The sequence below is a fragment of the Rhinoraja longicauda genome, chromosome 2 (genome assembly GCF_053455715.1).
Source record: "Rhinoraja longicauda isolate Sanriku21f chromosome 2, sRhiLon1.1, whole genome shotgun sequence".
Taxonomy (NCBI): Eukaryota; Metazoa; Chordata; class Chondrichthyes; order Rajiformes; family Arhynchobatidae; genus Rhinoraja; species Rhinoraja longicauda.
Window position 1 is genome coordinate 81,008,254 of NC_135954.1, and position 26,014 is coordinate 81,034,267.

General features: G+C 41.2%; 1 protein-coding gene across 2 annotated transcripts in view; it reads left to right on the plus strand.

Moving 5' to 3' along the window:
- The window catches only part of dgkb (diacylglycerol kinase, beta), a 506,131-nt gene that overhangs the window by 398,747 nt on the left and 81,370 nt on the right, over positions 1 to 26,014 (plus strand). For both annotated transcript variants that reach the window (XM_078421953.1, XM_078421946.1), the window contains exon 21: positions 18,257 to 18,347. In XM_078421953.1, coding sequence (XP_078278079.1) covers positions 18,257 to 18,347 — 91 coding nt within the window. The remainder of the gene's footprint in view (positions 1 to 18,256; positions 18,348 to 26,014) is intronic.

Below are 26,014 nucleotides of genomic sequence, written 5' to 3' on the forward strand. Positions count from 1 at the left end.
TGGCTGTTCAAAACTGATCAGACGGAGGTGAATCATGGTCTGTGTTGTACTTCGTGGTCCGGTACCTGTTGTGCCTTTGTTGAGGCTCTGGACGGACCACAAATACACGTGTGTAAAAGGTTACAATGCTGGAGCTTAACTCCAGGCTGTTTATTCCGTGGCCACCTGGAACCAGAGTGACCACCTAATCACACCATCTCTTATATACACATGACTACACAGGCAAACAAAGTAGTCCTTGTGATACAACAAAGTAGTCCCAGCAATATCACAACAGTCTGCACTGATAGTATATGAATAGACTGGTCTCACCAGTATGCCTAGGACTTGGTTTCAGAACTTTGGTCTCTGTTTTTGCTCTCTATAGATTGCAGTTATTACCGGTTGCTGTTGTGGAAGGAATATTTTAGCATCCGTGGATAACCAATAACCTCACAGATAAAATACAATATTGTGGTATCTCTATAATATCTTTAAACAAATATCTTTTGCCCTGAGTGTTACAGGAAGATTGTGCCACATACTCCCAATCTAATTTCATTAGGGTGCAGCTAAACTAGTGCTTGTGATAATCCAATAATAAGTCATTACCATTATCCTTTGCCACTGGGATTTGCAACATTGGGCACCCTTAATGGTAACTCAGACCCAAAGATCAATGAGATTCCATGGGAGTGGCTGCAGGGAACATTGCAAAGATTGAATGCTGGTGCTGTAAGCTGATTTAAAACATGTCAAACGAAAGGCATCCCTGCCATTCAACCATCCCAAAGGGAACCTACCATTCTTATCGTGAACTTGTAATGACTTCAAAAATGCATGAAGCTTCAGTGGCGGTTTATTTTGCAAGCATTGTGCATTTGCTGAAGCACAGAAAGAGAGTTCCAGATTGTTTTTGACAATTGCTGAGAAACAGGTACACTGCATGATTATTCTGGCTAATCAAAGTCACAATCTGGGTCACACATAGATACAGCGAGAATGAGATGTCCATGCTTCACATCACGCTACAGCATGCTTCCTTTGGCTATTTTTACAATCTCGTTAACTGCGTAAAATAACTTAATATATCTGTAAAACAATAGTGACAGGAACCTGGACAAACATATTAAACATTTGTAGATTAATATTAATTTCTGGCTTGTATCTTTCCTTTGATATGAGCTATATGCACATTTGCACAGCAATGTATTTCTTTACTAGAGTCTGATATTTTGCAATGACGGTTTGATGGTAGTGGAACCATGATTAAAGTCACCCACCATGCCCTGCACACTTATATCAGAACAGCACAAGAAACATGGAAGTTTTACATAATGACCAGGATTTATGAGCTAACAATATCAGCTCCTGTCTTTGGGAAAAAGAAGTTTGACTCTCCTTTTAGAAATCCCCCCCAGTGAACACAAACACTTTAATTGCTGTTGCTCCAAAATATCCATCTAACATTGTGTCTAAAGAAAGAATTTAATTTTAGAGTCAGAAAATAGGGGTCAGTATTGAAAGGCTATCAAAGCTGCTGGTTGTGTATCACAGTTGGCAATTTAAATCAGGCCAACGCTTACTGCGTGAAGGGCTTTATGTATCATCCATGATGAGATACCAGAATCATAAGGTCATAAGTGATAAGAGCAGAATGTTTAGGCCATTTGGCCCATCAAGTCTACTCCACCATTCAATCATGGCTGATCTATCTCTCTCTCTTAACCCCATTCTCCTGCCTTCTTCCCATAACCCCTGACACCCATACTAATCAAGAATCTATCGATCTATGCCTTAAAAATATCCATCGACAACCTCCACAGCCTTATGTGACAAAGAATTCCGCAGATTCACCACCCTCTGACTAAAGAAATTCCCCCTCATCTCCTTCCTAAAGGAACATCCTTTAATTCTGAGGCTATTCAGACTCGATATTTGCAATTCATAAAGATGACAACCATAAACAGTTCATCCATTCTAGGTTTTTCTTAATTGCCACTTAATCTGTTGATAATATAAAATAATCAACAAAATTAAAGTGCAACTTGTAAAGAATTTCCAGATTTGTCTGAAAGATGGACACCGCTTTATGTGAGGTGGTCCATTGAACTCATGGAAATTTCATTTAAACAATTGATGAGATCATACTTAAAGATTAGGCTTCTGTTACTTTGGTAACCGCATCTTATAATATTTAAGAATAAAGTGTCCAGATAAGACAGTTCTTTCTCAGTTAATGAACTATAACCAATACCTGAGAGAGCAAAACAGGGCAATTTCACAGGGGCCCGCGACTAATGAGGAGTGTGCAGTATCATTTTAATCTGTCATTTCTATGTGATTTTCAGCTGGTAACATTTCAGTACTAAAATTGGTATTGGTGATTTTTAAAAAAAAACTGAACCATTGTACATGGGCAAAATACTTTAACTTGTCTTGCATGCCTTTTGAACATCTTTAGAATGATAGGAAGGTTCAGAGCCAATTCTCCAACATCCTTGTGCTGTCTTATTAAAAACCTGTCTTAAATAAATTCACTTATTTTGAATTTGGCAAGAAATTGCAATTAGCTAGAAATTAAAACTCATGCAGACAGGCTACATCTATTCAGTCACTAAACCTGGTGGGCTACTACTTTTTTTTTTGCAAACTCCCAGTCTTTATAATATGCTGTTTTAACCTTTCAAAAAGGCAGAGGGAAACCAGAACATTAAGAGATACTTAGCTTAATTATCTGCTTCTTCAAAGGACATGTCATATGACCCAACCCAGCCTGCCGCACTAGCTTTCACACTGCTGCGGGATACAACGCCTCTAGTTGCCTAATTGCTTGGTCCTAATTTGAGATAAAATAATTTCTCTAACTAAGCTGTCATCTATAATTCATGGCCACTTATGAGTGTAATTCATTGAAATATCACCTGTGGCCCAGCCTCTGCCACAGCAGGATCTCATTTTAATGCAAGTTTTTGTATTTTTTTAAAACCGAGCATTGGTCTTTCTTGACTGAGGTGTATTACATATCAGCAATGTCTGGTGAATATTTAATACTTTTTTTTCTTTTTTAATGCAGTACTTCCTCTTCAGTCAAGTTTGTATTTAGTCATCTGATGCCAGTGCTCTTTGGAGTGCTGCTTCTAGTTATATATCATTGCCTCGATTATAAGTTTTATGATCATTTTTAAGTTACATTAATGTACTCTGCTTAGTGGAGTGTTATTGGTTCATAGCCAGCTATTGGGACATTAGCAGTTTTAACAAACAAAATAAATCTTTCAAAATAATTATCAATAGTCAAGTTAAAAAATATTACTTCAGAGGCAGGAGATTATTGTCCTTGAGTAAATCAGCATTGTCAGCTTTTGTTTTATTTATGCCAAAGGATCTGGGCATTCAAATCAAGGCCAGCATCTATTGCCCATTCCCTAATTGCCTTTGAGAAGATTGCAGTCTCTTGAACTGCTTTTCTCCTGGGATAAACACTCCTGCAGTGTTGTTGGGGATGGAGGTCCAGGATTTAGATGCAACAATGGAGGACCCGGCATGGGGGGATGGCCGTGAGGGAGGGGGAGGGGGGGGGGGGGGGAGAACAAAGGGGGACCTGGCACGGGGGGAATTTATAACTTTGTAAACATACCTTGGATATGCAAGCAAAGAATTTCACTGTGACTTGTCATATATGATAATAATGTATTCAATTCAATTCAACAACAAAGAACGGGTGATTTTTTTCTGAGTCAGCGTGTTGGAGGGGAAACCTGAAGTTGGTAGCATCGCCATGTGTTTAAAGTCTTTGTCCACCTTGGTGTTGAGGCCGTGGATTTGGTTGTGCTTTTACAGTAGCCTTGACAATTATAATCAATATGTTTTATATATGGTATAATGCCACAAGGCTTGCATCTTCCTGGATAGTGTTAGACTTCTTGAGTTTTGACAGAGGTGTCCTCATGCTAGCAAATGGAGAGCATTCCATAATGCCACTAGCATTTGCCTTGTGGATGATGAAAGACTTTTTGGTGTCAAGAGATGTGTCACTTGCCAAAGAATATTCAGTCTATGATGAACACATGTACCATTTTTTTTAATGTGGCTGGATGATAGTGGTTCTGGTTCCTTGAAGATTGTTGAAGGGAGCTTCCTAATGGTAATGTAAGCAGTAGGTATTTTAAACTCTATGTGTTTGGAGATCTAATTGTGCCAGGGGTACTTGACAACCAAAACCATCTACTTTTGTGAACGGTATGACTCCTACTGTTGGATTTTTTTTTTACCATGATGCCCATTGACTTCAACTTTACCAAAGCTCCTTGATACCACACTCAACCACACTCAACCAAATGCTGATATTCGATGTCCAGACCAGACACTCTCATGTTACTTTTGGAATTCTGTTTTTTGCTCCATGTTTGGACCAAAGCAATGATGTGGTCCGGAGTTGAGTGGTCCTGGTGAAATCCACACTGGGCTTCAACAAGGGGTTTATTTATATTTTTCCTGATGGCACTTTCAAGCATTGCTTCCATTTCTTTACTGATCAATTGGATGGTAGTTATGTGGAATTCGACCAGCATTTTGTGAAAATTACACACCCGGGCAAGATTTCAAATTGTTGAGTATGTGCCACTGTTGCACACTTTGATAAATTCATGTGTAATAGCAATTTGGATATTATACTTTCTCATTCACATGATCAAGGTATCAACAATACTCCAAGTGCAGCTTAACCAAAATGTTGAACAATTGTAACATAACATTCCTACTTCTATACTCAATACCCTGATTGATGAAGGCGAATGTACTGAAAGTCTTCTTGATCACCCTATCGACCAGTGATGCCACTTTCAAGGAACTATGTACCTGCACTTCAAGATCCCTCTGCTCTACAATACTCAGCAGGTCCCCACCATTCACTGTGAAGGCCCTGGTTTGCCTTCTCAAATAGTACACCTCATAGATAATTGAGTAAACCTCAATTTTCTATCCATCAGTGCACTTACCAGCTGATCAAGATCCTGCTGTAATTCTTCCATTGTCGGGGCGATCTTGGCTCCTGCAGCCGGTGGTCTAGCCCTCCACATCGGGGCGATCAAAGCTCCCGCATCGGGGGGGATCTCAGCTTCCCTGTGCTGGGCGATCAGACTCTGGGTCGGGGCTGGTCGAACCTTCTGCGACTTGGAGCTTCCCGACATCAATCTCTACCCGAGACTGCAAGCTCCTCGATATTGAAATCCGCAGGCCGCAGATATTGTAACATAAACCAAGAAATAGTGAAAAATCTTGTTTTGCATGGTATCCATACATCATACCATACATGAGTAGAACAGGTTCTACAAAAGAGCAAATTAACAGAATTGAGAATATAACTATAACAGCTTTGGAGAAAGAGCAGATAAAAAATATGCAAGAGTTGCAATGAGGTAGATTGGGAGATCAGGAATACATTATTGGAATTTGAGAGGTCCATGTAAGAGTATGATAACGGTGGGGAAGAAGACGATCTTGAATCTGATGGTGCGTGCTTTCTAGGATTGAAAATATATGTTTGTCACATTAAAAAAATTATTGGAATGTGAAATCAGGGACTGATGATGAATTGATTACAGTATCCAAATAAATTCTGGATAATTACTTCATGAAGAAGCACTTTGAGGGCAATAGTCAGTGGGTGAATAGAAGATCATCTGTAGTTAAGGCATCAAAATTCAATATTGGTAAGGAACAGACAAATTATCTCCTTCTGTGCTAAAATTCTTGGTTTAATCTTTGTTACTCACCATTAGAAAACCAACAAGCCAGTCATTATAAGGTTATTATAGAACAGCTACACAAGGGCTACTGTAGCATAACACACATTTATGTATTTGAACATACAAGATGCAATCAATGTTCTGCATCAATATGAACAATGAATCTCAAGTGTTAACTCCAGCATTTTATAACCAGTGCAACACAGTACTACACTCGTAAATATTTATTTACAAAACGATATTTCAGGAATATGCTTCAGACTTCTATTCAGTATCTAAAAAAATTTTTTGGCAAGAGTCAGTGATAGATTCCTGCCATGGAGCATTCAATACTTAAAGATATATTTAATGCAAGAGACTGTTTTTTCAGGATGAGAGATCAACAATTCCTGCCATGTAGCATTTGGAAGGTTTGCTATAAACTCTAGATAGACACAAAAAGCTGGAATAACTTAGCGGGACAGAAAGAAAGGGTCTCGACCTGAAATATCACCCATTCCTTCTCTCCAGAGATGTTGCCTGTCCCGCTGAGTTATTCCAGCTTTTTGTGTCTTTTTTCAGTTTAAATCAGCATCTGCAGTTCCTTCTTGCACATTTGGTATAAACCCTGCCTGTTTTGAGTAAAAAGGACTAGATATTGTTTTCGAGACATACTTGACAACTGACTTTGTCAGGTTTTGAAGCATTCAATACTTAAAGGAATATTTAATGTATAGTTTCAAATAAACTATTCTTTAAATGCTCCCAAAACCTGACCATTTCAGTTATTTCAGCATGTCTCGAATCCAACTGCAGGTCCTTCTGCTCACAACAGGCAGAGTTTGTAACAAACCATTCGAATAAGGACAAAAGTGTCCCAGTGATGACTTTGGTGATCACTTTCATGGACTGTGCATTCAGATATTGAAAACCATACCACAAAAGAACTACTACTACAACTTCTGCAGAAAAATATATTTTCTATATATCAGGTGGGTCTGACTTTTATAGGGCCAAGTGAAACAAAATAAAAAATCTTCTCTAAAACCCTATTGGCCCTTTGTGTCGCTCTACAGATTGTTGCTTCTCCCCTTCATTTTGCTCAAGTGAAAGCCCACCAGCACTCCAATCGGTGAACTTTCTGTCAATGTGCTGAGCTGACATACCCTGTTCTGATGAGACCACAACATGAAAATGAATAGCACATCTCACCGGTGACATCAGCCGAACATAGTGTGCATGCCTCTCTTGCGACCAGCAGCGCACATGCAAATATGCATTTTGATGCAATAGTGACATGCCTCATTTGCACCAAGGAGTCATTACGTTATTAGATAATAAGTAATTTAGAGGTACAGAAGTTTACTAAGAAAATTAAACTCAGACAGTGCTCACTTAAAGTCCTTCATAAAGCTTGGCTATGGAAAATCACTGCACCACACTTTGTCTAATAGCAACCAAGAAGTGATGCATCTTTAATCATGAGTAGCTTATTTCTGAAAATTGGTTTTGAGGGGTGGGTGGGGGAGGAGGGAAGCATTCTGCTGATTGTGTGTGAAGGAAAAAACTCCCATCTTATTAAACTAACTGTACACTTAACAGAATGCATTAAAATCCATATCAATGAATAGCAATATGTGCAGCTGGACTTCTCTTTTTATGTATTCCATTGTAGACACAATGCAAAAATTGCAATCGGTAAACTGTAATGTTTAAAGAAAACTAGTTATATGTGTGTGATATTTATCACCTATGATAGTGGAGAAATCAGTGTGGAAATAAGGCAGTAAATCATTCTGAAGGATGCATTCAGTGTCAGAAAAGATCAATGCTGTTCTTTTTCTTGACAGCATCAAAGAGAGTTTGTTGGTATCACTGCAATTAAGTGTAGGAAGGAACTGCAGATGCTGGTTTACACTGAAAATAGGTACAAAATGCTTGAGTAACTCAGTGGGACCAGCAACTCTGGAGAAAAGGAATGGGTGACATTTCAAGTATAGAAATTCAAACATTCAAAGCAGATGATGTTAAGGACATGTAGAATGGCTCATTGTTAGCTGCGGGGAAGGTGACAAGGAAGCATACAATCAGTAAAATTAATCAGAATGACAGTAAAACTAGTCGGAGAACTAGGGTGGGGGGGGGGGGGGGGGGACAGAGAGAGAGAGAGAGAGAGAGGGAAAGCAAGGATTAATAGAAGTAAGAGAAATCAATATTCATACCACTGGGTTGTAAGTAGCCCAAGCAAAAAATAAGGTGCTGTTCCTCCAATTTGCTTTGGGCCTCACCTTGGCAGTGGAGGAGGCCCATGAGAGAAAGGTCAATATGGGAATGAGAGGGGGAGATCACATAAGCCGAGGCGGACTGAGTGGATTTTTTAAAACATCCCACTTTACAGATGTCCCTTTTCCTTCAAACAACCTGCTCTAATCAACTTGAGCAAGTTCCTGTCCAATACCTTCAAAGTTGGCCTTGCCCCAATTTTGACTTTTAATTCATGGGCAGGGGTGGAGGGGGGTAGGGGAGGAGGGAGGGGAAGAGCGGGGGGTGGAGGGAGGGAGCGGGGGGGGAGGGGGTAGAGAGAGGGGGGGAGGAGAGGGTGCTGCACCAATGCAGGAGAGGTTTGGCCCCAACGGGTCCACATAGTCTAGTATAAATCTAAAATGCTGAAGTATCTCAGTGGGTCAGGCAGCATCTCTGGAGAAAGGGAGTAGGTGATTTTTCGGGTTGAGACCCTTCTTCAGGCCACATTTTGAATATTGTGTCAGTTCTTTTCGCCCCATTACAGGAAAGATGTGGAGGCTTTGGAGTGGGTGCAGAGGAGGTTTACTAGAATGATTGCTGGATTAGAAGGCATTAGCAACAGGGAGAGGTTGAAAAGACCTGGATTGTTTTCTCTGCAGCGTTGGAGGCTGAGGGGAGACCTGATAGTTTATAAAATTTTGAGAGGCAAAGATGGGGTAGACCATCAGAACCTTTTTCTCAGGGTGGAAATGTCAAAGACTGAAAGGCACAGCTTTCAAGTGAGAGGGGCAAAGTTTAGAGAAGATGTGAGTGGTAAGTTTTTTACAGAGAGAGTAGTGAAAGCCTGGAATGTGCTGCCAGGGCTGGTGGTGGAGGCATTATGATAGTAGTATTAAAGAGGCTTTTGGATAGGCACATGGATATGTGGGATATGGAGGGATATAGATCATGTGCTGGCAGAGGAGATTAGTTTAATATGGTGTCATGTTCATTGGGGACATTGTGGGCTGAAGGGCCTGTTCCTGTGTTGTACTATTCTCTGTTCCAATGTCTCTGTTTGTGTATAAATCAGATGCAGCAATTGCATTCATTGTATATAATGTAATTTAAATAAAAGCCTACAATGTAGAACATCGTGGTTCAAAAGATTTGATGATCCACATGCGGAGAATCTACAAACCAAAAGGAATGAATTCAAAATCTTGATTTCTAGTCGAGGGTGTTTTTAATTATTGGCTGCGTCACGTCACTGGGTGGGTTCATCTCACCCATGTTTTGTGGCAAGTTGCACAGCAGACGCCCAGTTTTGATATCGCCATACATTAAAATCATTTGCTTTCTGCCGGAAGATTACCAGGTGTAGCAAATTCAACGACGGATATCGTGTAAATATTTAATATTTGTTCATGGTTTGTAGATTTGTTTTCAGATGTCACTCTTTCAAATAGCTCGAATGCTGAGCGCCTGGAAGGTTCAAGCAGAAGTTCACCGACTCCATTGATTGTAAGATATTTGCGATGAAACAGCTGGTTTGTGAAATCAAACAGAAATAAATTAATTTCTCAGACAGCGGTAATTGTGCAAAGCTCCATCTATGGTTCATGAGGCAATGAAGCCTGTAATATACATAAGTAAGTGAAAGATGAGCTGATGCCAATAAAAAAAACATCAAGGGGCTGGCCTTGACAGGGTGTCTCAGTGCTCTGTCAGCCACAGCCATCATAAACAGGCTCTGATGGCCCAATGACAATAATTAGTGCAGAGCTAATGACACATGAAAGATCACATTTTTCTTTTCAGCTGGAGTGCATTGAACTTAGGCCAATTGCTGTAAATTTGTTCCAACTTCCTACAGCTTGATTCAGATTTCCCTCTTGGTAAAAGAGTATTGAAAATCTAGCAATTTATGTTCTGATATATGCTTATCTCTTCTGCTATCAAAGCAAAATTGTATTGGCTCCTTCTTATGGATTTGACTTGCTCAAGAGGAAAAGAAGAGAGCAAGTATTGAATTAAAGTCGATGGTTAAAGATCAGATCAGTAGAGTCAGTTGTTTGGGCACTGTCATTGCTGCTTGGGAAAGGCATCAGGCACATGCATGTGCACCAGCTGTAAGTCACTGTAGATGCTGTAAAACCAAGGAAACCGGGACAGGAGTAGGTTGTTCAGCATTCGTCTGCTCTGTCATTCCATAGTGCTGTAGTAACTCAGCGGGTCAGGCAGAATCTCTGAAGGACATGGACAGACAACGTCTCTGTTTTTTTCTTCACACTAATTGCAGTAGTTTAGTTTAGTTTAGTGATACAGTGTGGAAACGGTCCTTCGGCCCATTGTGTCCGTGCTGACCAACAATCACCCATACATTACTTCTAACGTACATGCTAGGGACAATTTACTGACGCCAATTAACCTACAAAACTGCACGTCTTTGAATTGTGGGAGGAAACCGGAGCACCTGGAGAAAACCCACGTGGTCACAGGGAGAATGTACAAATTCCGGACTGACACTCGTAGTTAAGATTGAGTCCAGGTCTCTGGCGCTGTGAGGCAGCAACTCTACCGCTGTGTCACTGCACTGTAGTGGGGAGAAAGGATCCTGACCCAAAATGTTGTCTATCCATATCCTCCCAAAATTGCTGCTGGACCCACTGAGTTACTCCAGCACTTTGTGTTCTCATGAGATCTCTTCTCATATTTCTAAATTCTGAAGAATACAGCCCCAATCTATTCAGTCTTCCTCAATACCGCAAATTTACCATGTCTGGAACCTCTCTCTATAGTAAGTTAATACATTCTTAGATAATTAAATGAAAGCAGAACAACTTGGAAATATTGAACTGGTTCAGTCGAAAGAGAAATAAAATTTTAATTTTGGGTTCAAAATCTTTCATCAGAACTTAGAAAAATCCATTTAAACACTGATATAATTTGCTCTAAACCCATCCCATGTAGCAAGGTGGCAGTACCACACAATAAAATAGGAAGTATTTGTCTGCAGAAGAATTGTGTGATGATTGCTCTTACAAAATCCTGTCGCTGATGTGTGCAGTAGTTTCAGGCTTATTCCTGAGAAAGAGGTCAAGTAGGTTTTACTTTTAGCTGAGACTGCCATCACTTAACTTTAAAATGGTTATGTATAAAGCCAGGGTGGACCCACTAGTTAAAGTTCTGAATTTGGACAAAGCCAACTTTGATGTTATTAGGCAGGAACTTGCCAAATTTTTTGAGTAGATTTTTTGTAGGCAAAGAAACATCTGGAAAATGGGATCCTTTAAAAAAAAAGTGATGGTGTGAGTTCAAAGCATGCAGTTATAGAGTCATAGAATGATACAGTGTGGAAACAGGACCTTCATCCCAACTTGCCCACACCGGCCAATGTCCCAGCTACACTAGTCCCACTTGCCTGCGCTTGGTCCATATCCCTCCAAACCTGTCCTATCTATGTACTTGTCTAACTGTTTCTTAAACGTTGGGATAGTTCCAGCCTCAATTGCCTCCTCTAGCAGCTTGTTCTATAAACCCACCACCCTTTGTGTGAAAAGGTTACCCATCAGATTTCTATTAAATCTTTTCCATCATAAACCTATGTCCTCTGGTACTCGATTCACCTACTCTGGGCAAGAGACTCTGCGCATCTACCCAATCTATTCCTCTCATAATTTTATACACCTCTATAAGATCACCCCTCATCCTTCTGCACTCCAAGAAATAGAGTCCCAGTCTACTCAACCCCTCCCTGTAGCTCAGACTCTCTAGTCCTGGCAACATCCTCATAAATCTTCTCTTTACCCTTTCCATCTTGACAATATCTTTCCCATTGCATGATGCCCAGAACTGAACACAATACTCTAAATGCAGTATTGCCAACTTCTTATACAACTGCAACATGACCTCCCCACTCAATACTCTGGCTGATAAAGGCCAATGTGCCAAAAGCCTTTTTGACCACTTTATCTAACTGTGCCTCTATCGTCAAGGAATCATGCGCCTGCACTCCTCGATCCCTCTGCTCTACAATATTCCCCAGAGGCCTACCATTCACTGTGTAAGTCCTGCACTTGTTGGACTTCCCAAAATCCAACACCTCACATTTCTCTGTATTAAATTCCATCAACCTTTCCTCAGCCCACCTGACCAATAGATCAAGATCCTGCTGTAGTTTTTCACAACCATTGTCACTAACTGCAAAACCATCCACTTTTGTTCCTGCATGTTCCTGTTAAAGTGACGGGCAAGGCAGGTGGGAGTGAGGAAGCCTGGATGACAAGAGAAATTGAGCCTCTGGTCAGGAATAGGATGGAGGCATGGACCTAGTATAGACAGCTGAGATCGAGTGTATCCCTGGTGGAATTTAAGGAGCATACTTAAGAAGGAAATCAGGATGGCAATAAGGGGTGAAGAGATGGCTCTGGCAAATTAGGTTAAGGCAAATCCAAAGATATGTACATTAAAGGAAAGAGAGTAGCTAGAGAGAGAATAGGGTCCTCAGAAACCAAAGCAGTGAGAGCCACTGGAAATGAACAAGGTCTTCAATGAGTATTTCTCCTCTGGTTTTACTATAGTGAAAGGCATTAACACTAGGACACTTGTGACAGTTAATGGAGATGTTTAGGGCCCTCCATGTTAAGGTCGAGGAGGCGCTGAGAAGTATGAAATCTCCCACCCCTGATCAAATATATCTGAAGACACTGTGGAAATCTAGAGAAGAATTTGCAGGAGCCCTGACTGTGATATATGAATCATCGTTGGACTCAGGAGAGGTACCAGATGACTGAAGGGTGGCTAATGTTGAGCTCTATTTAAGAAGGGCTGCAAGGAAAAGCCTGGGCATTATAGACAAATGAGCCTAAAATATATGGTAAGTAAGGATTCTGGAGGGAATACTAAGGGATCAGATATATAAACATTTGGGTAGACAGGTTGATTTAGGGATAGTGGACCTGTTTTTTTACATGAGAGATTGTGTCTCAAAAATGTTATTGGATTTATTTGAAGAAGTAACCAAAAAAGTTGAAGAAGGAAAGCCTCAGAGGTTGTCTAATTGGATTTCAGCAAGACCTTTGTAAGATTCTGCATGGCATGCTGCTCTGAATGTTCCAATTGCTAAGTGGTATTTTCGACTGGAGACCTGTAACTTGTGATGTGCCTCAGAGATCGGCGCTGGGCCCATTTCTGCTTGTGGTTTATATCAATGATTTAGATGAAAATGTACAAGGCATAATTAATAAGTTTGCAGATGACATTACAGTAGGTGGTAACGTAGACAGTGAGAAGGGTTATGAAAAAACACATTAAGATCTTGATCAACTGGGCATGAGGGCTGAATAATGGCTAAAGCAGCTTATTGTAGATATGTGTGAGGTGTTACATTTTGTGTAGTCAAACCAGGGCAAGACCTTCACAGTGAATGGCAAGGCTCTGGAGTGTTGTATAGCACAGGGTTTCCAAGAGTACAGGTACACGATTCCCTGAAAGTGGTGTCACAGGTTGATAGGGTGGTAAAGAAGGCCAATTAGTTCATTGGCCTTCATCGGTCAGGGTATTAAGCTTGGAAGTTGGGACAATATATTGCAGTTGTACAAGGCCTTGGTGAGGCCACATTTTAAGTATAGTGTTCAGTTTAGGTCACCTTGCTATCGCACGGATGTCATTAAGCTGAAAAGGGTGCAGGGAAGGCCCATGAGGATGCTGCCAGGACTTGAAGGCCTGAGCCAAAAGGGACAAAATGTGTAAGCTCGGACTTTATTCCTAGGAGCGCAGAAGGTGAAGGTGAATAGAGGTGTGTAAAGTCATGAAGTGAATTGATCTGGTGAAAGCACAGAGTTTTTAACTCAGGGTAGGGGAACCAAGAGCCCGAGGACTCAGTTTTAAGGTGATAGGGAAGAGATTTAATAGGAACTTAATGAGCAACTTTTTCAAAAGATGGTGTGCATATGGAATAGCTGGCAGATGAGGTGGTTGAGGCAGGTACAAGAACAATATTTAAAAGATCCTTAGACAGGTACATGGGTATGAAATGTTTAGAGGGATATGGCCCAAATGTAGGCAACTGGGATTAGCTTAGATGGGACATCTTGTTCGGCATGGACAAGTTGGGCTGAAAGGCCTGTTGCCATGCTGTATGACTATGACATGTAGAAGTGTAGGAAAATAACTGCAGATGCTGGTATAAATCGAAGGTATGACAAAATGCTGGAATAACTCAGCGGGTCAGGCAGCATCTCAGGAGAGAAGGAATGGGTGACATTTCAGGTCGAGACCCTTCTTCAGACTGATTCAGACATGTAGAAGGCTCAGTCTGAGATTTATGTCTATTAGGATGAGGACAACTTGGACAGCGGTGGTTCTGCTGTTGAGCCTTTCCTTACGTTGGGCATTGAAGTCCCCTAACTAAATTATGTGTTTACAAAAACTATTAAAAAAATTACAACAGTTTCTGCTTTGGGCCAAAATAGTGGGCTTTTTAAAAAGAAACAACTCCAACGTATGTGGTGGCTTTTATCAATACACAATAGACAATAGGTGCAGGAGGAGGCCATTCGGCCCTTCGAGCCAGCACCGCCATTCAATGTGATCATGGCTGATCATTCTCAATCAGTACCCCGTTCCTGCCTTATCCCCATACCCCCTGACTCCGCTATACTTAAGAGCTCTATCTAGCTCTCTCTTGAATGCACTCAGAGAATTGGCCTCCACTGCCTTCTGAGGCAGTGAATTCCACAGATTTACAACTCTCTGACTGAAAAAGTTTTTCCTCATCTCTGTTCTAAATGGCCTACCCCTTATTCTTAAACTGTGGCCCCTGATTCTGGACTCCCCCAACATTGGGAGCATGTTTCCTGCCTCTAACGTGTCCAACCCCTTAATAATCTTATATGTTTTGATAAGATCCCCTCTCATCCTTCTAAATTCTGGTGTATACAAGCCTAGCCGCTCCAGTCTTTGAACATATGACAGTCCCGCCATTCCGGGAATTAACCTAGTAAACCTACCCTGCATGCCCTCAATAGCAAGAATATCCTTCCTCAAATTTGGAGACCAAAACTGCACACAGTACTCCAGGTGCGGTCTCACTAGGGCCCTATACAACTGCAGAAGGACATCTTTGTTCCTATACTCAACTCCTCTTGTTATGAAGGCCAACATTCCATTGGATTTCTTCACTGCCTGCTGTACCGGCATGCTTCCTTTCAGTGACTGATGCACTAGGATACCCAGATCTCATTGTCCGTCCCCTTTTCCTAACGTGACACCATTCACATAATAATCTGCCTTCTTATTCTTACCACCAAAGTGGATAACCTCACACTTATCCACATTAAACTGCACCTGCCATGCATCCGCCCACTCACACAACCTGTCCAAGTTACCCTGCAACCTCATAGCATCTTCCTCACAGCTCACACTACCACCCAGCTTTGTATCATCTGCAAATTTGCTAATGGTACTTTTAATCCCTTCATCCAAGTCATTAATGTATATTGTAAATAGCTGCGGTCCCAGCACCGAGCCTTGCGGTACCCCACTAGTCACTGCCTGCCATTCTGAAAGGGACCCATTTATCCCCACACTTTGCTTTCTGTCTGTTAACCAATTTTCTATCCATGTCAGTACCCTACCCCCAATACCATGTGCTCTAATTTTGCCCACTAATCTCCTATGTGGAACCTTGTTCAAGGTTTTCTGAAAGTCGAGGTGCACCACATCCACCGGCTCGCGTTGTCGATTTACCTAGTCACATCCTCAAAAAATTCCAGAAGATTAGTCAAGCATGATTTCCTCTTCGTAATTCCATGCTGACTCGGGACGATCCTGTCCAAATGCTCCGCAATTTCGTCTTTTATAATTGACTCCAGCATCTTCCTCACCACTGATTTCAGACTAACTGGTCTCTAATTTCCCGTTATCTCTCTCCCTCTTTTCTTAAAAAGTGGGATAACATTAGCTACGCTCCAATCCACTGAACTGATCCTGAATCTATAGAACATTGGAAAATGATCACCAAATGATCATCAATGTTGAAACTCATAGATACTCAGCAGGTCAAGCAGCATCTGTAGAAAGAAAAACTGAGTTAATATTACAGGTTTGAGATCTTTCATCAGAACTGGGAAAGAGCAAAGACATGTTAGTTTTAAGCTGCAAAGGGGGTTGGGGAGGGAGGGATAGAACAAAGGGAATTACTTTGACAGTCTGTGGCCAAATGAGCTAATGTGACAATTAGAAATTAATTATGGCTTTGTGTCTGTGCTATGTGTTACTGATAGCTGGGCTGTCAGTCAAATCCAGCATGGTTAGGGTTAAGGTTGAGGAGAGAAATGTGAGCCAAAATTACAGATAGATGTTTGACAGAAATAATCAGTTCTGTTACAGATAGAAAGAAGGAGCAAGTTACTTGTGAGAAGAGGAAACAGCCGAATATGATTCTTATCTAAACAGATGCACCGAGTTACAAAACACTAGAGATGAGGACATTTAATATAAAAACAGTTGAATTAAGAGTTCTCTGATACTTAGTCACAAAACAGTCAGGGGAAACCCGATCTTTCATTCCTTGAAGCACATAGGCAACGTATTTTTCTATCTTTAGTTTTTGTTTGTACGTTAATTCATTGCCTCCATTCCCTATAATAACATCCTCAACAAGGCTTGAAGAATAAGAACTGAAGAAATATTTAATCCTGTGGCAGTAATTATTTGGGACAGAAAATCCAAACAATCACACATCTAATTCAGTGTCAGATTGGATTAAGGTTAGGCCAGGTTGGAACACATAGTAATTCATTTGTAGGAATGAATTAGGATGGAAAGCTGGCTCATTGCTTTACTTTTGGTCACATTTGCAATGCCTTCATCCACAGAAGAACAAATATCTATTGGAATCAATGTGTACTAATTCCAGCTACGTTCCCTTTAAGAAACTCAAATTAGGGCTTCAAATTGCTTTCAATGAAAATATTTAAATGATTCATTCTTTGGCGTTTATGTAATACAATGCAGCTACTCAGCTGCTACTGATTTCCACATAGACTCAAAATCATCAATTCATTTTGACTTTCCTTTTTTTTCAAACTGTTAACAGTTCACTCAAAAAATCTATAATATCACAGTTGTTTTATTTTATTTTAGTGTGACTGAATCATTTCCTAGTTAATAAAACATGCACACAATAGTGTTCAAAGTTTAAATAGAATGTTGCCACCCTCTAACAGTGGACTGATGACAAGTCTAATCTGCAACATGAAGTGCTGACAATGTGCAATATCAACCAGTCAAACGCTTAACAGTGAATTGAGCTTGGTTGTTAACTCATTATTACTCCTTTAGCTATGTGAATCTCCCATAGGAGCTAAAAAAACGCTAAAGATAATCCATACCTACTGGCTAAACAGTAGCCAGAGGTTGCCTGGAAATATCAAAATCAAATTCCTAGCATGTTGCAAAACATACTTGGCTAATAAAGTATGATTATGATTCTGATATTGATTTTCTTTTGGAGTCATTTAAATTTGAATGGTGGAACAATACTGAATGAAGTGCACAACACTTTGCTGCAAGAACATGCTAAGTACCTAGCCCTATTTCATTTTTAATGGCTTTGGAAAGCAAAAGGCAACACAAATAATTTATTTAACTGTAAATGGGATGGTATACAAACTTTGGCAGGACCCTGGAAAGGGAAATGTTGGCATGTATTTGGTTTACCTTGATAATCGGTATCATGAGACCACTTGTGTTATGGAAAAAAATGATAGTTTGACAATGAGGCATCTGTAAATAATTAGTCGAGAGTGTTTAATTGTCATATGTACTGAAGTGGATCAATGAAATTCATACTTGCACAACACATCTGTAAACACAGTACTCAATAATAAAACAAACAAAAAGGTTTATTAATAAGCAAACCTAATATTACCCCATATACTAGCACTATCCTACACATGAGGGATAATTTATGATTTACTGAAGCCAATTAACCTACAAACCTGCACATCTTTGCAATGTAGGAGGAAATCAGAGTACCCAGAGAAAATCCATGCGGACGCAGGGAGAATGTACAAGCTCCGTACAGACAGCACCCGTAAGGCAACATCTCTACCTTGTGACTAGGAAAATGCTGTAAGGCAACATCTCTACCACTATGCTGCCTATGACCTAACATTTTGAAGGGTTTTTATTGAAAGAATGCAGCACAAAAAACTTTCATCGGTGGGGGCAGGACATAACTAGATGAGATGTAAAATAGTGACTTACTTGGTAAAAAATATTTATGTGAAATGATATGCTTTATCGTTTTCTTTCAGAATGAAGAACAAGTTCTGGTATTTTGAATTTGGGACATCTGAAACATTCTCTGCTACGTGCAAAAGACTCCATGAATATGTAGAGATAGAGGTACGTTGAATAACTATTTAGTCATAATGGTTTTATACTAACTCTCCTTTAACTTTCTCTACTGTCACACATGATTTGTTACAAGGAGGAAATATGCAATATTATTCGATGTGCTATTCCAATGTATTGAAATTCCTTAATAGGACATTTTAATTCAAAATTCAGGCATCTAATTTCTATGAACAGACATTTTAGACTGTTAGTCATCTCTTTAACTTGGGTTAGTTGAGGTTTTCATCATTTACATTTGAATTGCACCGCTTCAGTCAACCCAATATGGAATTCAAAGGGAAATAGAATATATTGCTGAATCATAGTGAATGAAATTAGTAAAGTGAATATTGTATTGACTTGCAGAGTACGATGAAAAAATATTGTTCAAAGGCATCTAATGTTCACAGTGCAATTGTAAGGTTTCCCTAACATTAATGATATCTATATCATGTGATGATAAGAAGTTATATGGGTCAATTTAGGGGCGGCACTGTGCCCCAGCTGGTAGAGCTATAATCTCACCTGTTCAATCACAGGTTCAATCCTGATCTTTGGTGGATCTGTGTGGAGTTTGCATGTTCTCCCTGTGACCGCATGTGTTACCTCCATTTGCTCCAGAATCCTCCCACATCCTAAAGACATGCAGGTTTGTAGGTTAATTGGCCTCTGCAGAATTGCCCCTAGTGTGTGGGATAGAACTGGTGATCATGGGTGATCGTTGGTCGATGCCAACATGGTGGGCCAAAGGGACTATTGCCATTAAGTATCTCTAAACCAAATCATGGTGCAAAATTAAATATATTGATTTTCTTTATACTTCTTTCTTGGTCAATGGTAAGACAGTCTGTGTGAAATACATTGAAATATTCAGTGTATCTGTTGGAAATAAACGCAAGTAAAATAGGGTCAAATTTAAGGAGTTCAGGATAAACTGTTCCCATGTGGGGTTGCCAAATCTCAAGTCACCAAGTGTATTTATGGTACAATAATGCAAATACAGGATGGCTGTCATTGGTACTTAATACGACAGAATAGACAATAGACACTAGGTGCAGGAGTAGGCCATTCGGCCCTTCGAGCCAGCACCGCCATTCAATGTGATCATGGCTGATCATCCACAATCATTATCCCGTTCTTGCCCTCTCCACATACCCCCTGACTCTGCTATCATTAAAAGCCTGGAGGAGCATAGAAAATTTAGGAGTGAAATTGAAAAAAGAAATTAGGCAACCAAAATTAATGTATGAAAAACTATGAGCAAGTTAAATCAAAACTAATCCAAAAGTAAGTATATAAAGAGCACAAAGATAACTCGGAAATGAGTAAAGCATGAGCACAAGCTAGGCCACTGCTCGGGTACCATCTGGAATTCCCATCAGCAGATTAAGGAAAGATATGATTGTACATGAAGGTGCAGAGGAAATTTGAAACCTTGACCTTGAGATTTATGGAGATATTGCGAGAATAGAAAAAAATGTAGCTATAAGGTAAGATTTGATTAGCTTTAGAACAGAGGAGACTGAAATGAAACTTAATGGGTGACTGGCTAAAGAGTTGGAAAATATATTTCTCTGGGCTGAGAGATCAAAAACCAAACTTATAGATTTAAAGTGATCAGTGGAAGGATTAAGGGAAATATGAGGGAACATTTTTCATCCAGAGGGTGGTAGGGGTCTGAGCCTCACTGCCTGAATTGGTGTGACCATTAACAGCCATGAAAAACAGGGTTATGCATCGTGCCAGAGGGGGGATATATAGAAAGAAAAGCATTTTCTTCACCAGTGCAGATATGATAGGCAGGTGAGTCACATCTCTTTAGAGACGTACCTAAACAAACCATTCATTTTTACCATTCTTATTCATGTTAATCATTTCTCACATCCCAGAAATTATTATTAAAAGAACATTTATATTTTAATATTTTATTTTACTTTAATTTATCTTGACTTTGGTTAAACCTAGGGATATATGCTATCAGTGGCATGTCAGATTGCGAAGTGTATGTTGACACAGGAGATAGATTGAACGATACCATGGCCTCTCCCGTTTCTCACTTGTGTTAGGTTGGTCCTCAGTTTCAGTGTAATTATCACCTAGTATTCTGAGCACAGATGCTTTCCAACCTCAAATTCCAGTTAATGGAAGAATGAATGCCACATGGGTACAATAATAGCGCAAAGGTTAGAGATTGCTCGAATGACTTCTTGCATAAGGTTTATAGTTCGTTGGTGCACCAGGTCATAGTCATAGAGTGATACAGTGTGGAAACAGGCCCTTCGGCCCAACTTGCCCACACTAACCAACATGCCCTACCTACACTGGTCCCACCTGCCTGCATTTGGTCCATATCCCTCCAAAACTGTCCTAATCATGTAGCTTCTTAAATGTTAGGATTGACCCTGCTTCAACTACCTCCTCTGGCAGCTTGTTCCACACACCCACCACCCTTTGTGTGAAAAAGTTCCCCCTCAGATTCCTATTAAATCTTTTCCCTTTCACCTTAAGCCGATGTCCTCTGGTCCTCAAGTGTCCTCTGTCCTATGTCCTCTGGCCTCTGTGTCTTCTCAAAGTATTTTTTGGTTTCAATGCTGTTGTTTCTCGAACTCATCTTTTATGTATTCCCAGCTCTTCTCTCTATTCCAATTCTAAATGTACACTGAATTTTATTTAATACTAGACCAAGAGGATCCGTTTGGCCCAAACCTCTCCTGCATTGGTGCAGCACCCTGTCCTCCCCCACTCCCCTCTCTCCTCAACCCCCCTCCCCTCTCCCTTCTCCCCACTCCCCCCTCCCTCCCTCCTCCCCTCCCCCTCCCCTCCTTTTAAACTTTAAAATATGAATAACTTTAAAAATATAACACCAATTTCAATAAAACTACTTGCATTATCACTAAAGTGACAATGGTGAGTAAGGTGGGCCTAAAATTGTCACGCTACCCTATACCGTTTTGGCTGAAATTCAGTCACAAACAAGATAACAAACGAGTGTTTTAGTATATAGATAAAAACAAAAAATGCTGGGAATACTTTGCAGGCCAGGCAGCATCTGTGAAAAGAGAAACAGTTGTCATTTCAGATCAAGACCCTCTGATCCTTTAATTAGCATTGCCAAGATGTGTTGTTAATCCAAGGAGGAGTTTTGAACTGTCGCATACTTTTTACACATGTTGAAAGACTGGAGCGACTAGGCTTGTATACACTGGAATTTAAAAGGATGAGAGGAGATCTTATCGAAACGTATAAGATTATTAAGGAGTTGGACACGTTAGAGGCAGGAAACATATTCCCAATGTTGGGGGAGTCCAGAACACGGGGCCACAGTTTAAGAATAAGGGATAGGCCATTTAGAACTGAGATGAGGAAAAACTTTTTCAGTCAGAGAGTTGTGAATCTGTGGAATTCTCTACCTCAGAAGGCAGTGGAGGCCAATTCTCTGAATGCATTCAAGAGAGAGCTAGATAGAGCTCTTAAGGATAGCGGAGTCAGGGGGTTATGGGGAGAAGGCAGGAACGGGGTACTGATTGAGAATGATCAACCATGATCACATTGAATGGTAGTGCTGGCTCGAAGGGCCGAATGGCCTCCTCCTGCACCTATTATCTATTGTCTATTGTGTTTCAATGTCCTTTTTCAAAAAATGCAACAAATCTAAAATATTTCCATATCTGTGCAAACGACACTGGGCAGATTTTAATCTTTGTGGAGATAATTGTCTCCGTGAAGCATATAAAGAAAAGCGGGCATGAAGGACATGTCTAATTTTCTTTCAACGTAAGTGAACCGATCAAAGGTCAGCATCCTCTAATATAAAAGATGGCCCTACAGACTTCATTTTTATTTATATTGCCAAATCTATTTTGAAGTGCAGAAGAAATAAATCAGTTCTTCCTACATCACGAAAGGTCTTGGAAGAATTCATTCCAAATTCGGTTTCCTATATATTCTGTTAAATTAATTTCATTTATAAAGTTGTTTTTTTTAGATTGTTGAGGAAAACCTCAAAGGATTAGCTTAGTTACTTTTCAGGTGCCCACAGAAACTGCTGAGCTCAACACTTTAAATAGATTTCAAATATGATTTATGAAACCACACAACAAATGAAACCATTCCAACATTTATTATCACTTGAGAGTGGCTGAAGTAGGAAAGCAACAAGAACTGTAGTCCAGTGTTATTTCTTATCAGCAGTGGGAGGGAAATGCCTGCAGCTACCAACAACAAATTGTCATCAAGAAATTCTAAAGATGGGGTCAAAGGAAAATCTAAGGAAGGCAATGCAGGCTTTGATAGAAATGAATTTATATATTTCCGATATGCTCTTAATAAAGGTTATACAAATAATTCTGCTTCTTGAACTTTTAAAATGTAGTGATGTATTTTGGTTTTTCTTTATAATCCAGTAAGTCGACTGTGTGAAGCCAAAGCTTACTCAAATAATTACAGCTGTAAATTACCTGCTGAGTTCAATATTAGGTATTAATGGAAGCCCTTCCCAGCAACTTCTATCTTGCATAACTCTTCCTTTTTTATTTGAGGCCAAATAGTTAGTTTTGAAGACTCCTGATTCTTTAAAATTAACCGCTGGGAGTATTAGATTGCTTATTTATCATCTCTTGTATGAACCAAAAGTTACTATGTGTAAAGATTATACTATGTATAAAGACCCGAAATGTCACCTATTCCTTCTCTCCTGAGATGCTGCCTGACCTGCTGAGTTACTCCAACATTTTGTGAATAAATACCTTTGTTGTATAAAGATTTGATTGAGATGAATTAGTTGGAATTCAAATGGTGTTCATTTTACCAATGGACTCCCTACTATTTGGAATAGTCTCTCCATCTCCTGGATAACTTCCGGTTCCCAGGCCCCCACTCCCTCATTTTCACCATGGATGTCCAGTCACTCTACACCTCCATCCCCCACAAGGATGGTCTCGAAGCCCTCCGTTTCTTCCTCGACCATAGAACCAGCCAATCCCCATCGACCAACACTCTCCTCCGCCTAGCAGAGCTGGTTCTTACCCTCAACAACTTCTCCTTTGACTCCTCCCACTTCCTCCAAACCAGAGGCGTAGCTATGGGCACTCGCATGGGCCCTAGCTACGCCTGCCTCTTTGTCGGGTACGTCGAACAATCCCTGTTCCAGACGTACACTGGCCCCATCCCCGAACTCTACCTCCGCTACATCGACGACTGCATTGGTGCTACCTCTTGCACCCATGCAGAACTCACTGACTTCATACACTTCACCTCCAATTTCCATCCTGCCCTTAAATATACCTGGACTATCTCTGACATCTCCCTCCCGTTTCTGGACCTCACCATCTCCATCACAGGAGAAAAACTAGTGACGGACATTTATTACAAGCCCACCGACTCGCACAGCTATCTGGACTACACTTCTTCCCACCCAGTCCCCTGCAAAAAGTCTATCCCCTACTCCCAATTCCTCCGTCTACGCCGCATCTGCGCCCGGGATGAGGTGTTTCAGACTAGGGCTTCCGAGATGTCCTCGTTTTTCAGAAAACGGGGCTTCCCCTCCTCCATTGTAGATGAGGCTCTCACTAGGGTCTTTTCTACATCCCGCAGCTCCGCTCTTGCTCCCCATCCCCCCACTCGCAACAAAGACAGGATCCCCCTCGTTCTCACCTTCCACCCCACCAGCCAGCAGATCCAACATATCATCCACCAACATTTCCGTCACCTACAACAGGACCCCACCACTGGCCATATCTTCCCATCCCCTCCCCTCTCTGCGTTCCGCAGAGACCGTTCCCTCCGCAACTCCCTGGTCCACTCGTCCCTTCCTACCCAAACCACCCTAACCCCGGGCACTTTCCCTTGCAACCGCACGAGATGCAACACCTGTCCCTTTACCTCCCCCCTCAACTCCATCAAAGGACCCAAACATTCTTTCCAGGTGAGACAGAGGTTCACCTGCACCTCCTCCAACCTCATCTATTGCATCCGCTGCTCTAGATGTCAACTTATCTATATTGGCGAAACCAAGCGCAGGCTCGGCGATCGCTTCGCTGAACACCTGCGCTCGGTCCGCATTAACGCAACTGATCTCCCGGTGGCCCAGCACTTTAACTCCCCCTCCCATTCCCAGTCTGACCTTTCTGTCATGGTCCTCCTCCAGTGCCATAGTGAGGCCCGCCGGAAATTGGAGGAGCAGCACCTCATATTTCGCCTGGGCAGTTTTCGGCCCGGTGGTATGAACGTCGACTTCTCCAACTTCAGATAGCTCCTCTGTCCCTCCCTTCCCCTCCTCCTTCCCAGATCTCCCTCTATCTTCCTGTCTCCACCTATATCCTTCCTTTGTCCCACCCCCGACATCAGTCTGAAGAAGGGTCTCGACCCGAAACGTCACCCATTCCTTCTCGCCCGAGATGCTGCCTGACCTGCTGAGTTACTCCAGCATTTTGTGAATAAATCGATTTGTACCAGCATCTGCAGTTATTTTCTTATGAAAAGGAACATTATTCTATCAAACAAGGGTCTGAAGAAGTGATGGTTTGTGTCGAGACCCTTCTTCAGACCCTTGTTTGATAGAATAATGTTAATTTGCCTCGCTGAGTGGAGGTCCAACTAAATTCAGGAGGTCCAATTTCATCCAGGATTTAAAAAATGGCATGATTGTACCCCAACACCACCCACCAACACTAGCATGCTGGCACTGCATCTTGCTCTGTCCTCAGGAAGCATTGCATCATTTACTCATGTTTTCTTTAACAGCAGTCTTCAGGATAACAATAGCCACCACCCAGAAGAACACAGACAGCAGACTCAAAAGAACTCCCACCATCTGTAAGAATCCCTTTCAGTCACAAGTCATCCGGTTTTGAAAATATATCGCTGTCCTAGATGTCAACTTCTTTACATCGGCGAAACCAAACGTAGGCTCGGCGATCGTTTCGCTCAACACCTTCGCTCAGTCCGCCTTAACCAACCTGATCTCCCAGTGGCTGAGCACTTCAACTCCCCCTCCCACTCCCAGTCTGACCTTTCTGTCATGGGCCTCTTCCAGTGTCATAGTGAGGCCCACCGGAAATTGGAGGAACAGCTTGGGCAGCTTGCTGCCCAGCGATATGAACATTCACTTCTCCAACTTTAGATAGTTCCTCTGTCCCTCTCTTCCCCTTCCCCTTCCCAATTCTTCCTCTATCTTCCTGTCTCCACCTATATCCTTCCTTTGTCCCTTCCCCCTGACATCAGTCTGAAGAAGGGGCTCGACCCGAAACGTCACCCATTTCTTCTCTCCTGAGATGCTGCCTGACCTGCTGAGTTACTCCAGCATTTTGTGAATAAGTACCTTCGATTTGTACCAGCATCTACAGTTATTTTCTTACACTGTCCTTTGTGTCTATCTCGGTCCCTTTACTGATTATAGGGTTTCCCAACCCAAAGGTATTATTGAATTATCTTCACATAAGGAATGCCACAATTTAAAAAGCATTTCCCAAACGCCTAATCCAAGGCAATTCATGTGGACGTAAGAAATTGCAGATGCTGGGTTACAAAAAAATGCCCAAAGTGCTGGAATAACTCTGTGTGTCAGGCAGCATTTTTGGAGAAATTGGCACAAGGCAACTCATGATGGGTCTTATCAAGGATGTCCACATCCCATATATTTAGAAGACTGTATAGCATTTTTTTTTTCAAACCCCATG